This window comes from Meriones unguiculatus, chromosome 17 (assembly GCF_030254825.1).
Source record: "Meriones unguiculatus strain TT.TT164.6M chromosome 17, Bangor_MerUng_6.1, whole genome shotgun sequence".
NCBI classification, from domain to species: Eukaryota; Metazoa; Chordata; class Mammalia; order Rodentia; family Muridae; genus Meriones; species Meriones unguiculatus.
The window spans coordinates 20,242,123-20,257,937 of record NC_083364.1 but is presented as its reverse complement, the minus strand read 5'-3'; the positions used below and the strand labels follow the sequence as shown (position 1 = coordinate 20,257,937).

Here is a 15,815-nt window from a genome sequence, read left to right as displayed (position 1 = left end):
TTCTAGCCATGCCTGCTTTGCCCAGCAGCCCCTCCTGCTTCCTTCTGGCTCTGCACTCACGGCACACTGAGGAACCCATCCCGGCCTCTTGCTCTTCTGTACGGCCTTGCTATTAGAGTGCCTGTATGTGCTGGCCACGGCTGTCGCCTGCTGTTGTCACTCATCCTCCTCGTGTCCAAGCTGCTTCCACTGAATTCACTTCCCTTTAAGGTTGTCTTCTCTAATATTTTTTCACTTTTACATTTTTTTATTCTGTCTATGTGTCTGTATGTGGGTGTGTGCATGGCATGCAGGTACTCCAGGAGGCCAGAAGAGGGCATTGGATCTCCTGGAGCTATAATTAAAAGGTAGTTGTTAGGGTGCTGGGCACTGAACTGGGCTCCTCCGAAAGAACTGAATCATCTCTCCAGTTCCTAAAAAATTAATTTCATTAATTTATTTATTTTGTGTGTTATGTTGGGGGAGGTTGGAAGATAACTCTGAGACAACTTCTCCTTCTACCCTGTGAGTTCCAGGGATCAAACCGCGTGAGGTCCAGGGTCATCAGGTTCAGTGGCAGGCTTCTTTACCTTCTGAGCCATCTTGCTGGGCCAGATTCCAGTTTCCTTTTTTGTCCTGTGGGCCTCTGTGGCAGAAGGAAAGAAACTCAAGAAAGCCTGTCTGTTCATGACTGTCCAGCATCCCTGCTGGATACTGGTGGAAGGATGTGAGGACTTTTGGGAGCTTTAGACACACAGAAGGACTTCTTCCCCTGGCACAGATGGGCTGAGGTGTGACAGACTTGCTGAGATGCCCTCCTTGAACAGCTAGTGACCTGGAGGTCAGAGACCCTGGGAAGCCAGACCTGTTCTGCTGGCAGATGGTCTTATGCAGGTCTCTGGCGGCTGGGTGAGACCTAGAAGGCCTGTTGAGAGGTGGTGGGGTTGAAGTATGTAGGCAGGTGTGAGGGCTGAGTGGTGACAGTATATTTCCTATCTATCCAGACTGGCTCGGACTCCGTTGAGAAGCACTCTGATGCCCACAGACTGTTAGTAGGTTGGACAGCGGTGGGGTGTTGGCGTGTTTCTCCTTGGAAGATCTGGAGGGCCTGCCTTGGCTCAGCCAGCAACATATGGCTGCTTTCTGAAGTGCTTTGTCTCTGGAGAGCCCTGGAGATGGAGCTAGAGCAGTTTGTGGCCTGGAGGGGACAGGGCAGTAAATGCCATGGGATACCCAGTGCGTGAGGGACACAGAACTGCGCTCTGCAGGGATGAGGTGGCTTTGACCATAACTCGTGGGACTGGGACCTGGGAATCAGTGCCAGTCTTTGGAGTGAGAGTCCAAGAGTGGTGAAGCACTTTGCAGGAGGCTGGAGCCAGGAGGTAGCCCCTGGGATGGAGGAGAACCACAGTGGGGCTTCATGGGGGCCAGGTAGAAGATTCAGGTGATGGGTTGATTGGTTCTATTGTCTGAGTGGCTGGAAAGAAGCTGCCCAGCAGGACCTGGTGCCAGATAGTGCCCATAGGGGTCCTCATCTGCAGCAACCACTGGGAAATGGGCCTATCCTGAGCTGTTGGCAGGTTTGGAAGCTGAATGGACAACAGTCAGGTGGCCATGGATCCCTGGGGTCAGAGTGGGGAACCAGAACGGAGGACATTAGGGGAAAACGGGGTCATGTAGGGTTGTTTATCAAGACTGAAGACATTAGGAAAATCAGTGCAGGGGGCAGCAAGAGGCCTAGGCACCTCTAGCAGGAAGCCTGAATTGGGTATGGGAACCAGGCTAATGGGAACCAAGAATCCAGCCATACTCTCCAGACTCCTGATAGGGCAGCCTTCATCTCCATCAGTTCAAGGGTGTCAGCCTCACAGGAAGAAGCCACAAGGGGTAGTGTGTGCCTGTATAGCCTGTGTGACATCACCCTAATCTCTGCCCCAGGAACGCCAGGGTGAATGGAGAATGAATGAGAAAGGCATTGCTTTGTGGCTGCAGTGACTCGCATGCAGATCCTGATGTAGGTAATGATGGCCAGAGTTCCCAGGACGTGTAGGAGCAGGTGTTGACAGGCTAGGGCAGGGAGGGCAGGGTAGCCCTGGAGGAAGCAGGGGATGTGCTGTGCAGCTGCCGCCCCTCCGCCGCCCCCCCCCCCCCAATGGCAGAGAAGGTAAAAGGGAGTCTTGGGCACCACCTGTCCCCTGCCACCCTGAAGCTCCAGTCCTGGTGAGCCACAGGCCAGCCTGGCCCTTGTAGTTGCCTACCTTGGCCCCATGCAAAACTGTCTTACTAGTCTTGCCTTCAAGGGCCCCCAGGCCATGCAGACTGCCTACTTCCTGAGCTCGTCTCCACAGATACACAAGGTGCACAAGAGTGGTATCTGAGAGTGTCATTACTGTCCCCCTCCCATCTCCCCAGTCTCCCTCCATCTCCATTTGTCTTTTGTCTCCGTGACTGGCTGGCCATTCCTCAGCAGCCTCACGTGGGCTGGGTATTTGAAGGAGATTGTGGGTAGACAATGGGGCAGGGTTGTTCCGGGCCAAGGTTTGCAGGCGGTTGTGTTGGAGTAACTTGGGGAGGAGCTCCTGAGTCCCTTGCCTGGCATCCCTTCTGCCAGGGTGCCTGTCACTGCACAGAGGTAGTCCTGCCTGTTGTAGCGCTTGGCCTATGGTAGCCTCCTCCTGTCCTGCCCTCTGCTGACCACACAGGGCCCCTGCCTTGCCTTCTTCCTGACCTTACTCTGCCCTGACATTTCCCAGAAGCCCTGGCCTAGAGCTCCATTGTTCCAGGAGCCTGGTCTCCTGAGCAGCCTGAGGGCCTGGAGGGCTGTGGTGGGCAGGAAGCTGATGGAATATTTTCACTCTCTTTGCAGTGTGCAAGGAGCCCCCCTACAAAGTGGAGGAGTCGGGCTATGCAGGCTTCATCATGCTCATCGAAGTGTACTTCAGAAACAAGGTGAGAGACTGAGTGGAGGTGGGAGGCACCAGTGAGCATGGGTGGAACTGGGCACATCATGAGAGAGGCGCTAGAGGTGGGATTAGGGGAACCCGCCTGTCAGCCCAGCTCAGAGGCTGAGGCAAGGATTATGGTCCCAACCTGGGCCGCTTAGGGGAACCCTAACAGAATGAAAAGCAGAAACAAAAACAGGAGGTTGAGCCAACTGCAGTTTGCATACGACGGAGAGGAGCAGGCAGTACAGGTCACTTGATCTGACTGGAGCAGAGAGAGAATGAAGAAAGACAGAAATCTCCACTGTGTGTGTGTGTGTGTGTGTGTGTGTGTGTGTGTGTGTGTGTGTGTGTGTGTGTGTCGGGGGGTCTTGGCCAGACGCAGAGAAATTGCAGCTGCCTGCACACAGCTGGCCCAGGAGGCAGGGTTTATTCGCAAAGCTGGGCAGGGAGGTGGAGTTTCTGTACGCAGCTGGACAGGGAGGTGGTTTAGCGGATCTCCATAGGAACAGTCTCTGTAGGACAGTCAGCACCCAGGATGAGGAGCTAGGGTTCACATTGTATACACTGTCAACACTTGCAGTTGCTGTGTATGCTGCATTCTCCAAGAGGCTTTGTTTCCCTCGAGCCTGAGGCTACGGTGTCCTTGACAGGGGCACCTCTGTCAACAGTACACATTCAGTCAGGAACTCAGGACTTCCTTCTCCCATACTCTGGAAAATGAGTAAGTGGGCCGTGTGCCCTGGGATAGGTTCTGCCGAGCCCACACAAACCTGCAGATAGTCTAAAGGTCCTAGGCTTGCAAGTGGGGAGGTGGGTTGGCTTTGTCCAGAGTGCCACTTTCCCAAGGGAGGAGTTATTAGTGTTGCTGAGTGAACGAAGCACACATGAATAGTGCTCCTGCAGAGAGGGACTTGTTTGTCAAGGAGCAGCTGGCACTGCGTGCAGGGAGCAAGGTTTCGACAGCCTGCTCTGGACTGTGCCTGCAGGGACTGATTCTCAGTGGCACACAGTGGCCAGCAGGGGCTCTTCCTTCAGAGTTCTTACGTCTGTATGCTAGGGACCGGTGCTCTGCCAGTTATTTTTCTCTGTAGTTCTTATAACTTTATAATTGTTTACTCTACATGTGGGTACGCATGTGTAAGCCAAAGGGCAACTTGTGGGAAATTGGGTTCTCTCCTTTACAAGGGGGCTTTAGGGATTGAACTCGGGTGGCCAAGCGTGGTAGCAGGTCCTTTGACCCAGTGAGCCCTCCTGCCTGTCTTCTCTCAGTTGTTTGAGGTTCATGAATCTTGACTGGTATGTTTACACTTGTGTACATGGAGGCCCTGAGCATCTTCAGAGACTTGGGGGCTCCCTATTTCACCTTGTGAGAACGTGGCCTCATACTGACTTGGCTGCAGTGAGCTATAGGCATCTGCCTGTCTACACCTCCCAGCTCTGGGATGACAGACCATATTCAGGAGTGAACTCAGCCTCATGCTTGTAAGCAAAACCTTGGCCAGTGAAGCTGTCTCTCCAGCTTCTCACGTACAGTCTTGGAACCTCATGCTCTGATCTGCGTTGGAAAAGGTCTCTGCTCCATGGGGTGCCTTGTTCCCCCAAGGCACCAAGTCTTGGGACCTTGTTTCTATCAGGCCTGTAGGAGATACACCATTCTGTTGCACAGACCTCTAGGGACAGGCTTGGGTGTGCTGCTCTGGGGAGCCAGTACCATTTCAGTGGATTGCAAGTACACCTTGAGTCTCAGCCATGCCACCGCAGAGGGGGCCAAGGCTGTGAGTACCTCCCTGCAGCCCTCGGTGATCAGAGTGGCAGCAAGCACATAGCAGTCCCTCCTGTGGTGGTACAGGCATGGGCCAGGGGACTGTCACCTGTTCATTGTGAGGCCTTGATGTGTAGGGACAGTGAGGCCACTGAGGCAGCTGACCAACCTCTGAGCTGACAGGCTCCGTGTCCTGAAGGGTCAAGGGCTGTTTGTAGTCACCGATTCTCAGAAGCCTTGTGTCCCTCTTACCTGTGGGCACTCCGTCCTTGGACAGCCATCCTTAGTCTGAGACAGAGTAGCAAATTCTGGCTAGACCTGCAGTGAGCCAACCCGTAGGGACTGGGTGAGCAGAGGGGACTTACTAGCACAGAGCTGGTGTAACCAAGACCCCACCTATTTTCTGAGCACTGTGCCTTGGTGCTGGCATGGTGTGTTCACCACATAGCCTCCTCACCCATTAGCACAACAGGCTCCAGTGCAAACCACAGAAGGTTGTGAGTGGCTGGGGTAAGGAGCCGTGCCCAAGGAACCGGAGCCAGCATCTGGCTTTCGTCAGGTATGATGTCCCCACATGCTGTGGGTGTTCTTAGGGTTGGACAGCATGTAGTTCCTGGACTGGGGCGCCTGGGCAGTGGCCTGGGTGGAAGCTGTTTCCCGTGTTCTGTCTCACAGTCTATCTGAGGCACATCCTGGGGGTGGGGCTGTCATCCCTGTCCTACCTAGCATCTTGGCCAGACTTTGGAGTGAGGGTGGCCAGGCACCATTTAAAGAGAGAGTCACACTCCTGGTGTTTCTTGGTTCCTTTAGCCATGGTGGGATGAACCAGGCCCACTGGGTATGCCACAGCACATTCCTGGCCTTCAAGACCAGAGCTGTGCCTCCCCTGGCTGGTCACTTGTGTCAGCAGGATGGGATGGGTGGGTTGCGCTAAATGCTTTGCCTCTGCTTCTCATCCTTGCTTAGGGAGTGGTTCCTAAGTTTCCAGCGGCCCTTGGGTATGATAAAGCATGGTTGCTTGTGTGCACGGGTCATGTAGTCTGCTCTCCCTACCCTCCCCCCCCCCGCCTGTGAGCGCTCATCTGGCTCTGAGGGTCAGGGGCCAAGGCAGCTCTGCCCAGGGTCTTGAGACTCGGCCTGACATCCTGTCTCAGGGAAAGGGACTGCACTGGGAGCTCAGGAAAGTACAAGCCAGGTGGCTGAGGTTCTGTCTCCCTGCATACTCTTAAGGGATCCCAAGGGCTTCAGGTGTTGCTGTGGACCCCTTGTTGCTCTTGGCTGCTGACAGTGCACAGTGCTGTGTTCCCACGTGTCCTCTGAGGCAGTTCTTGGCTCTAAATCATCACAGGGTCTGATGTGGTGAGATTCTGTAGCTGAGGGAGTAGAGGCTTCTCTGAGTCAGACTGCACACCTGTATGTCGGCTTCCTGCCTGTGCACACTCCCAGGACAAAGGCTAGCCCACGGAATTCTGTCCCTAAGGGAGCTGGCGAAGCTGTGAGCACACCAGTGGTGCCCTTGCCGAGCAAGGTCTTCTCTCCTCATCACCTGGGATACAGGGAGAGGGGCCAAGCAGCTCTCAGCTCTGCAGGGCAGTATAGTGATCGCGGTAAGTTCTGCCCACTTTGTCTCCTGGATCTCTCCAGGGGAGGTTTGCTGAGGATTGTACACTGGAAAGGAGTGTCAGTTAGGCACCACAATGGGAAAACTTCAAAGCAGGACCTATAGCTTAAGTGTAAGCCTCCACATTCCTCCACCACCTCTGGCCTCAGGGTGGAGTCAGGCCACTCACGCAGCTGTGGTCAAGCCTGTGGGCTTCCCCTGGTGCTTTAGTCAGAGTTTGTATTGCTGCAAACGAAACACCACAACCAAAAAGCAAGTTGGGGAGGAAATGGTTTATTGAGCTTGCATTTCTGTATTGTAGTCCATCTTTGAAGGAAGTCAGGACAGAAGCTCAGACAGGGAAGGAACCTTGAGGAGCTGATGCAGAGGCCATAGATGGGTGCTGCTTTTTGGCTTGCTCCCCATTCTCTTAGAACCCAGGACCACCAGCCCAGTACCATCCACAATGGGCGGGCCCTCCCCCATTGATCCCTAATTAAAAGCCTGATCTTACACTATTTTCTCAGTGGAGAGTTCCTCCTCTCAGATGACTAACTTGTGTCAAGTTGACATAAATCTAGCCAGCATACCTGTCATTCCTGGCCTCAGGGTAGAGCCAGCCTGCACTGCGCTGCACTGCACAGTACAGTGTGGGCGTTTGGAGCTTCCTCAGGAAGACATGTAGATGACACACTGAAGACACTCAGGTTCTTCCTTCACCCTATCCCTGCTATGTAGACTGACCTGTGTTGAACTGCATATACCATGTACAGATGTGCATGACCCTCAGACAAGGGACATCACCAGAGCAGGGAGAGACTCAGAGGCACTGGACAGCCTGTGTCTGGTAACAGCAGGAGTCAGGCCAGATTGGGGTTCCAGGGAGTGCCCCTGTCTCAGCAACAGCAGAAAGAGCATGGACTCTGGATGCCATGCCGTGCTCAGATCTCAAGAGCTGCAGAAGTCAGAGTGGACAGGTGACCTCTCAGGGTCTCGGGTTCAGTGTCCAAAGTGGTCAGAGGCCGTGACCTTGGAAGGTTCTCAGAGGGGCAGTGGGCAGGGGTGTCCCAAGCACATGTGTTTCTGTGAGTGATCTTGGGTGTCCCTCATTCCCAGTCACCTGCACCCAGCTAGAGGAGGCTTAGGGCCTCTTCAGGCTACAGGTGGAGGAGGGCGAGCTGTGATGTGGCTTGGTTTCTTGGAAAGTACCGCTGGGTCTGTGACCACGCAGAGAGGGCCTGTTCTCTAACCTGAACTTCCCTTGTGGCTGGGTGCTTGTCTTGAGTCTAGGCAGCTTTGTCTGTAAAGGAATTAGTATTTTTTTTCTTTTATAAAATATTGTGTTTATTTGTATGTATGTTCATTTGTGTGAGCACATGTGTGCTTGTGTGTGTGTAAATGGAGGTGTTTGCACATTTGCATATGTCAACATGGATGCGTGTCTTCACACCTTCCTGGGTCATTTGTGCACACATGCTGTGGGTTGTAGTTGCCATCATTCAGGGCCAACTCTGGCTTAGAAACTGAATGGTCACTCCCAGGGAAGACTAGGAGCCGCTTCCTTCTGGTTTTTCATATTAACCTTTTTGTCCCTGGTCCGTGGGTTAGTGACCTTGTATGAGCCTCTTTAAAGGCCCCTGATTTAAGGTTCTGTGTTGATTGTGGACAGCAAAGTGGTGGCTAAAGCTGGGTACAGTGGCACACACCTGTAATCCCAGCTCTTGGGAGGCAGAGGCAGTTGGATCTCTGTGAGTTTGAGGCTAGCCTGGTCTACAAAGAGAGTCCAGCACAGCCAAGGCTACACAGAGAAACCGTCTCAATAAACCAAAACAAACAAAAAACAAAAAAAGTAAAGTGGTGGCTAAGCCTCCAGCCCCAACCAGCCTGAATCAGGCTAAGCCTAATAGTGTTTGTCGTCAGGATGTTGACAGCATTGAGGCCGCTTGTGTGTTTTTGCTCTGCCTGCTGAGCACTGGCAAAGCCACACCCAAGGCCCAACCCTGCTTGACTCCTCGTCTCCACACACTCACAGAGACTACCTTAAGAGAGACTACGTTAACAGTCTGGTGTCAGAAAATTGATGAGATTACATTTAAGAGGCACATGCTGATGTTTGACAAGAGAGGCTTAGGCTGCAGACAACATGGTTTGTTACATGCTAGGCTGTCAGACAGAAGTTACAGAGGTAGGGTACCAGGTGGAGCCAACACGACAGCCTTCCTGTTTCTTCCACACTTTCACTTTGCTGCTGGGAATGGAGTGGCCATGGCAGCCACAGCCACATCTATGAGTGGCATTGGTTTGTTCTGGTAGATGATGGTGGAGGAACTAATAGGGACCTGGGGAGGACTGGGGGCATGGGAGGAGTGGAGGTCTGGGGACAGTTATGTTTGACTTCGCCTTCTGAGCAGCTTCTCATGTCCCATGGTGGCTGTACCATTTTTCTTTCACCATGGTGAGACTTCTGTGTCTATTTGGTCTCAGTTACTCCTGCTCTCTGTTTAAACTGTGGCCAGCCCCATGGACAAATGGATGGATTCTTTTGTTGAGTGAGGTTCTTGCCTTTCCTTATCGGCTATGGTTGCTGGCATCTTCTTAAGGTCACTTGCCCCTGATAATGTCTTCAGATTTCATGTTGCTATATAGTAGAAGCTCTTTGCTATTTTCTTGTGTTCTTTTCTGTACAAAGATCTCGCATTTTTGTGAAATTTGATTATCTGTTTTTTTTGGGGGGGAGGGGGCACATGACTCTTAACAAGTCTGTGACTCAGTTGCCATCTGAGGTTGTAGAGGCTGACCCTGGGTTTTACACTAGTTTCATAGTTGTGGGCTAGTTTGGTGCTGGAGACAGAGTCTGGGCTTCACACATGTGAAGGAGTATGTTCTGCTGTGGAGCCCCCACCCTCCAGGGTCTGTGTTTGAGCCCGGATCTTACTGTGTAGCCATGGTTGACCTGGAACTCACTCTGAAGACCAGACTCTAAGCCGGACTTCGATTCATAGAGATCTGTCTGCCTCTGGAGTGCTGGGTCAATGGCTTGTGCTGTCATGCCCAGCCTTAGTTTACATATGTATATTTTCCTGCATTTATTTCTTTTCTGTGCATGTGCACCTGGAGGCCAGAGCACAACATATGGGAATCCGTCCTCACCTTCACATGTAGGTCCTGGGGACCAAACTTGGACTTGACAGTAAGCACCTTTCTTTACTTGTTGAACCATCTTGCTGAACCATTTTATGTACTTTAATACAGACGAGGGTCTCAGCACAGGGAATGATGCCCCCTACAGTGGGCAGATCTTCTCACTTCAGTTAACATAATCAAGGCAATCCTCAAAGGCACGTCAGGGTCCTGACTCTCAGGTAACTCTAGATCTCAGCAGGGTGGAACACAGTCTCATGCAGCTTCAGTGGATTTATTAGTAGTGAAGGTTTAGTTTCGTGTGTGTGTGTGTAGGGTTTTCCATGTGTCCTTCATGTCATCTGCAGTCAGCTCGTTTTCCTACTTTGCAGTTTGAATGCCTTTTACTGCTTGTCTTGTTGCTCTGGTGAGTACTTCCAGAGTACACTGGTTAAAGTGATCTCACCTCCTGTTTTTTGGGGGCAGTTATCATTGAGTGGGATATCAGGTAATGGGTCTTTTGTAAGTAGCCATTATTGGGTTAAGGAAGTCTACTTCCAAAACTAAAAACAAACAAACAAACAGAAAAACCAACCGAACACAGTTTTTCTGCCTACAGCAAAGCTCATGGTTCCCACCTACGGTCCCGCACAGTGTCTGCACACACTGCCTGTGAGTGTGGCTGCGGAGCACTGCAGCTCAGTATCCCAAGGGCCTCAGCAGCTTCTCTGGCAGAGATTCAATGGAAGCTGTGGCTCCTGACTCTGAGGCGGTGACAGGGCTTTCAGATGCTCTGTCCTGGGAGAGGGAGGGACTAAGCATAGAGCTTTCATATGTCACACCCGCTTCTAGCTTCCTGTGGGATTCTCTTTGATGAAGAAGAGGTGTTTAATTTTGTCAAAGGCTTTTTTTTTTTTTTTTTCTGCTGCTAGCAAGAAAAACCACATGGCTGCTCCCTTCCTGTCACCAGTGCTCCAGCCCAGGTGGCTCTGTGTGGTCTGCCTTGCACACCCCTAACCCTGATATATGACGCACACCGTCTTCAGAGCTGTTGGATCCACTCTCCTAGTGTTTCACTAGGTCATTTGCATCTGTGTTCATAGGCAGTGTCACTCGGTGGCTTCCTGTGGTGTTCTTGGTTTCTGAATGGGTTGATGCCAACCACATAGACTGTTTCAGGGAATGGCTGTTCCTCATCTCACCCTTCAGACTCAGAAGGGTGACCTGTTGTTTTTTGCATGTTCGGAAGGGTATGCCAGGGAAGCTTTGTGCTTCTAGAGTCCTGTCATCTGTGGCAGGAGATAATTGTGGCCCATGCCGGTTTAGAATCTGCTGTCCTGCTTCAGCCTTCCACTGCTGAGATGCAGCTATCACCACTGGCCTGTTGTTTCCACCGAGTTCCTCATAGCTGCTTGAGTCTCTTGTTTGTGGTGGATTTGTTGAGAATCTCTTTGTGTGTGGGGGAAAAATTACTTTGTTGAAAAGATATAGTTTAAGTGTTTTGAGTGTTTGTCTTCATGTCTGTCTGTTTACCACATGTGTGTCTGGTGCCCAAGGTGGCCAGAAGAGGGTGTCAGATCCCCTGGGACTGGATGTTGATGGTTATGAGCTGCCATGTGGATGCTGGGCACCAGAGCTGCATCCTCTGAGGATGCCCCTGCCTGCTGAGCTGTCTCTTCTGGATTCTGTGTTGGTGTAGGAAGATGCTTGTTTCCTCTCGATGACCCCTCTGTTGGTGTTTGTTATTCAGTGTTCCCTTGGAATTCTCTTCTTTTCTACTTTCCTTTGTGCACTGTGTCTGTGGTGTCATGCATGAGGACATGTGTATATAGGCATGTGTGTCCATGTGTGGAGACCAGAGATCAAGCATATTCTTCCATCTTGCCCTGAAATAAAAGCTTTTTTTTTTACCGTCTTTTTAAAGTAGGATTTAGTTTCTTTATTTTTATGTGTACGGGTGGTCTGCCTGCATGTATGTCCATGAGCATTCCTGGTGCCTGGGAGGCCAGACACAGCATCAGATCCCTAGAAGTAGAGTTAGAGATGTTGAGAGCCACCGTGTGAGTGCTGGAGATCGAGCCTGAGTCTTCCGGAAGAGAGCAGCGCTGAGCCACCTCTCCATCTCCTCCATACCTTAATTTTTGACACAGAGTTTTCCACTGAACCTGGATCTGCTGGTAGCTGGACAGGCTGGTGGGACAAGCCCCGAGGGCCCTTCTGTCTATACTTCTTCAGGGCTGGGCTGACAGGCATGTGCCACCACAGCTGGCTCACACAGGGATTAGAGATCTAACTCAGGTCTTTGCGCTTTACCCTCTGCCGTGCTGGCGTTTCCCAGTTGTCTGTGCTTTGGTTTGTTTGTATGTTCCGTTTTAAGAAGCTGTCTGTGTTTTATTTCACGTGCAAGTATGTGTGCTGGCATCTATGCATCTGTACTGTGCACCTACAGGGATGAGAAGCTGGTGCTGGGTCAGGTGAACACCGCCATGTTGCCACCTGACAGATTTGCCTAGCCTGCCACAGTCTGCTTACAGTAGCTGCTGTCATCAGATAGGCCAATTTGGACTGAATTATTCCTCATGTCATCTTTTTGCCCTGTGTGTGTGTGTGTGTGTGTGTTTTATTGTGAGTCAAAGTCTTACTCTATAACCCATTCTTCTTAGCATCCTTCTCCCTCAGCCTCCTGCACACTGGGATGACAGGCGCTGTCCCATGCTCAGCTAGCTCCTTGGTGACTCCTTGTCTGAATTTTTCTTGCTTAGGATTGTGTCATGTGTATAGAAGTTCCCCTGCCCCTCCCCTTACCAGCCCCGAGGAACAGCTGGTGGTCTGTCTTCCTGGGCTCTCCCTGCATCTTCCTGTGCTGTTGCTGAGTCCTGCCCTGCCGCTCTGCATGCTCCTTTTTGGGACTGAACTGGGGAGAGCCTCTCTCATGGCCCCTTTGATCTGTTGGTGGGTTCTAAGATAGTCATCCCCTGCTGCCAGCCACATGATAGCCTAGTGAGTCTTCCTGGTTTAGGAAGACTGCCTGATCTGACTCCCATCTATCCTTAGGTATCCTGGGTTCAAGGACACTGTCCACAGACTTGCAGTGGCCCACCATGGTCCCGCCCATGGAGTCACATGCCCATCTCAGTTGCACACTATATATGGGCCCATGTGTTAGATCCACAGTGGTTCTGATCCTGAGTTCTCCAAAGACGGCCTGTTGGAATCATCCTGGCAACCTCTCATTTGTTCCAGTCTTCACTCTGCCTCTTCTGGGTTGTGACATGGCAGTGTAAAGAGCCCTGGGCCAGCTCTGTCAGGAGGCCTGGGCCTGCCTTGGTGATGGATGCCATCGTAAACACTTGTCACTGGGCTCCAGTTTATCGGCACAGGAAGTGTCTGAGTTGCAGCTGCTCCTGGCTCCCAGTCCTTCCATAGGTGCACCGTGGCTCTGCTCCTTCTTGAGGGGGTTCCCAGTGTGTGATTCCCCTATCTGAGCCACGCACACTGCAGTATCTGGGGCTGTCCTTCCTGCCCTGCCATCAGAGTGTCCCGCAGTGACTGCCAGTCCTTCTGCCTCCTGGCTGTTGGCTTTGTTTTGGGTCAGGGCTTTGTGCACCTTGGCTGTTCTCAAGTTCTGTATGGCCAGGGATGATTGAGCTCTCCTCAAGCATGCACCCTGTGCTTGGGTTAAGTGAGCCATTCTTCTTTTTTGAAGTGGGGGGGGGGTGTGTATTTCATGTGTGTGAATGTTTACCTGTGTGTATATCTGCATACCATGTGTGGACCTGGTACTGCAGGAGCCAGAAGAGGGTGTGTGATTCCCTAGAGGTGGAGTTATCAGGCATTTGTGAATCACCCTGTAGGTGCTGAGAACCAAACCCAAGTCCTTTGCAAAAGCAAGTGTTCTTAACCCAGACCATCTCCAACCCGTGTCATTGGTCCGTCAACTGCCCCAGGTGCTCCTGCCTTCCCCCACAGTCTTGTCCTTGTGCAGTGCCTGCCACTGTTTAGGTCTTCAATGGCACCACACACCAGGGACCTCCTGTCCTGATTTTCTTTGGGATGGGTGATGCTTCTCCCTTGCTGTAGCAAGAGTGGGCACCAGTACACATTGCAGGGGTCCTGAGAGGGTGGGCTTTTGACTGAATCTCTGGGAAGGCCTTGTGGGTGTGGGCAGCAAGATGCAGCTACATGTGGCATGGCTGCCTGAGCAGATGCTCAGGAATGTCTCTGATGCTGCTGAAGCCTGGCCATAGCAAAGCCTGGTGGCTCAGGTGATCCTGGGAAAGTGCAGGAGAGGCTGCCAAGTGAAGGGGTGAGGAGGTCGTGACAGAGCAGGGTTTGTGCAGGGAGTGGTTTGCAGATAGAAAAGTTTAGAAGCCATGCAGAAGCGCAGGGCTGCCTGCCAGCTGTGGGCTTGCCTGCGGCGCCTTCTCTCTCTGCTCTTAGAGTGTTTGGACGTGAGCCCTGCCGATTCTCTGGCTCACTGTGTGACTGTAAACAGTCCACTGCACGTCTGTGAGAGATAAGACTTTCCGACACCTCATCAGTGACCTGTGCTGCAGCAGCCCTAGCCTCTCTACACGCTGCTTCCTAGTGCCTCAGAGATGTCTCCTTGCTTCTTGCCTTTGTATTTTGGGGGCTGAGAGTAGAGCCCAGGGCCTCTCACATGCCACGTACATACTCTGTCATTGAGCCCCACCCAGTCCAGGTGTGTGTGTCTGTGTGTGGTTGGTCAGTCTGTCTGTCTTGTCTGTCTGTACAGTTTTCCCACCCTGTCTGTCTGTTTTACTGCTCTGTTTTGCTTAAGATTTAAATCAGCAATCAGGGCAGGCCTTGGCTCTTTAGTTGGGTCTCAGGGTTGCTTTCTGTCTTCCCTCTTCTTTCTTTCCCCTCCCCTCCCTCTCCTACATTTACTCGCCCTCAGCATTGAGTGATATTGCCTGTTGTGTAAGGGCATGAAGCTGAGGGTGGCCCCATAGCAGCGTCTCTTGTGAACATACCCTTGGATCTGGAAACTCGGTCACATTCAGGCCACACTCAGATTTGTCTGACTGCTGATTACATATGAGTGGACCCCCAGCTTGTAGCACACAGGGGCCCTCATGGTAGCTGCTGTTCTCTCGTACCAAGGGTGGGGGAGTGGGTCCAGGCCCTGAAGCCCTTTCTCTTGAGCTGTGTGGGCTCCTGCCCCCCTTGGCACCAGCACTGGTTCAGCCAGTTGGATGGCATTACAGTTGTCTGAGGCTGGAGAGACGCTGGCTCACTGCCTACTGTGGCAGGTATGGGTGGCTGCTTTGCACAAGGGACCTATGATAAAGTTGCTTGAAGTTGGGACAAGTGAGGACTGGCTGAAGTGACTGAGGACCTAGGCCTTTCGGGGGAAGGGTAGAAGCATACTGCTGGCCCTGAGGATTGTGAGGATAAGCACACCTCCACCTCTCAGAGGCTGTGTCCTCAAGGAGGCCGTCTCCTGAGTCAGCACGAGGGACTAGAGCAGTAGTGTGTCGTCCCAGGCTGCCCTCCCTGTCATTCCATGAAGAACAGGGCTTGGAAGGAGCTTGCCACACTGGCATAAGGACGTCCCAGCACCCTGGAAAACCTGTGTGTGTGGCGTGTATCCAGTCCCTGTGCTGGGGATGGAGGCCAAGGGATGCTTGGGACTCAGTGACGAGCTAGCTGGCAACTGGAGAGTTCTGGATTCAGTGAGACCCTGCTTCACAAAAGAGGTTACAGAGGGGCTGAGGAAGACATTGGTTTATGTACCACGCACGTGAGTGCACACACGCACATGCCCAAGAACTTGGCCCTTTCTCCTTAGGGTCCTTGCTTGCCTTATTGGGCCAGCTCTCCATAGCCATTCTAGTCATTGCAGTAGAGCAGCGGCCTGAGGCCAGTGGGGTGCAGTTGGCCTGGGCCCTCCTCAAGCCTGTCTTCCTGCTAACTAGACTGGGGTTAGTCCTTTTTTCTCTTCCAGTCAGGGTCTCTGAGCTCCACTTACTGTTCTCCTTGGTCCCTTTTCCACTGTAGTGTCTCCCCTCTCCCCCTCCCTTCATTTTACAGATAATTTGCTGAGTCCCCAAGGCATCTATTTGGTGTTGACCAGCCTCCCCCACCCCCCGGAGGGGGTGCTAGTTCATCTGAGCAGTTTCTCTCTCAATTGGTGCATTGGATCCTGAGGCTTGATGGTCCCAAGGGCACCGATTTGAGTTCACATCTCTGCTGTGGGCCAGCTGGCCAGGCCCAGATCCTGTGTCACACAGGCCCATATCCTGCCTCTTCTGTCCTCCCTCCTTGACGCTCTCGTTTCCCTGCCTGTGTCCTTTTTGTAGGGAACGCAGAATGAGTGCCAGGTCATCTCTACCCCAGCCAAGACAGGGTCTACCTCTGTGAACGTGCTGTCTGGGATCCAGTTAGG

The 15,815-nt window shown here is 52.3% G+C and overlaps 1 protein-coding gene across 4 annotated transcripts in view; it reads left to right on the top strand.

The window, feature by feature from the left end:
- Mllt1 (MLLT1 super elongation complex subunit) overlaps positions 1 to 15,815 on the top strand; it is a 45,826-nt gene that overhangs the window by 14,316 nt on the left and 15,695 nt on the right. For 3 of the 4 annotated variants that reach the window (XM_021633006.2, XM_021633005.2, XM_060371311.1), the window contains exon 3: positions 2,846 to 2,928. The exons of the other annotated variant lie outside the window; for it this stretch is intronic. In XM_021633006.2, the coding sequence (XP_021488681.1) occupies positions 2,846 to 2,928 (83 nt within the window). The remainder of the gene's footprint in view (positions 1 to 2,845; positions 2,929 to 15,815) is intronic. 4 annotated transcript variants of the gene reach the window in all.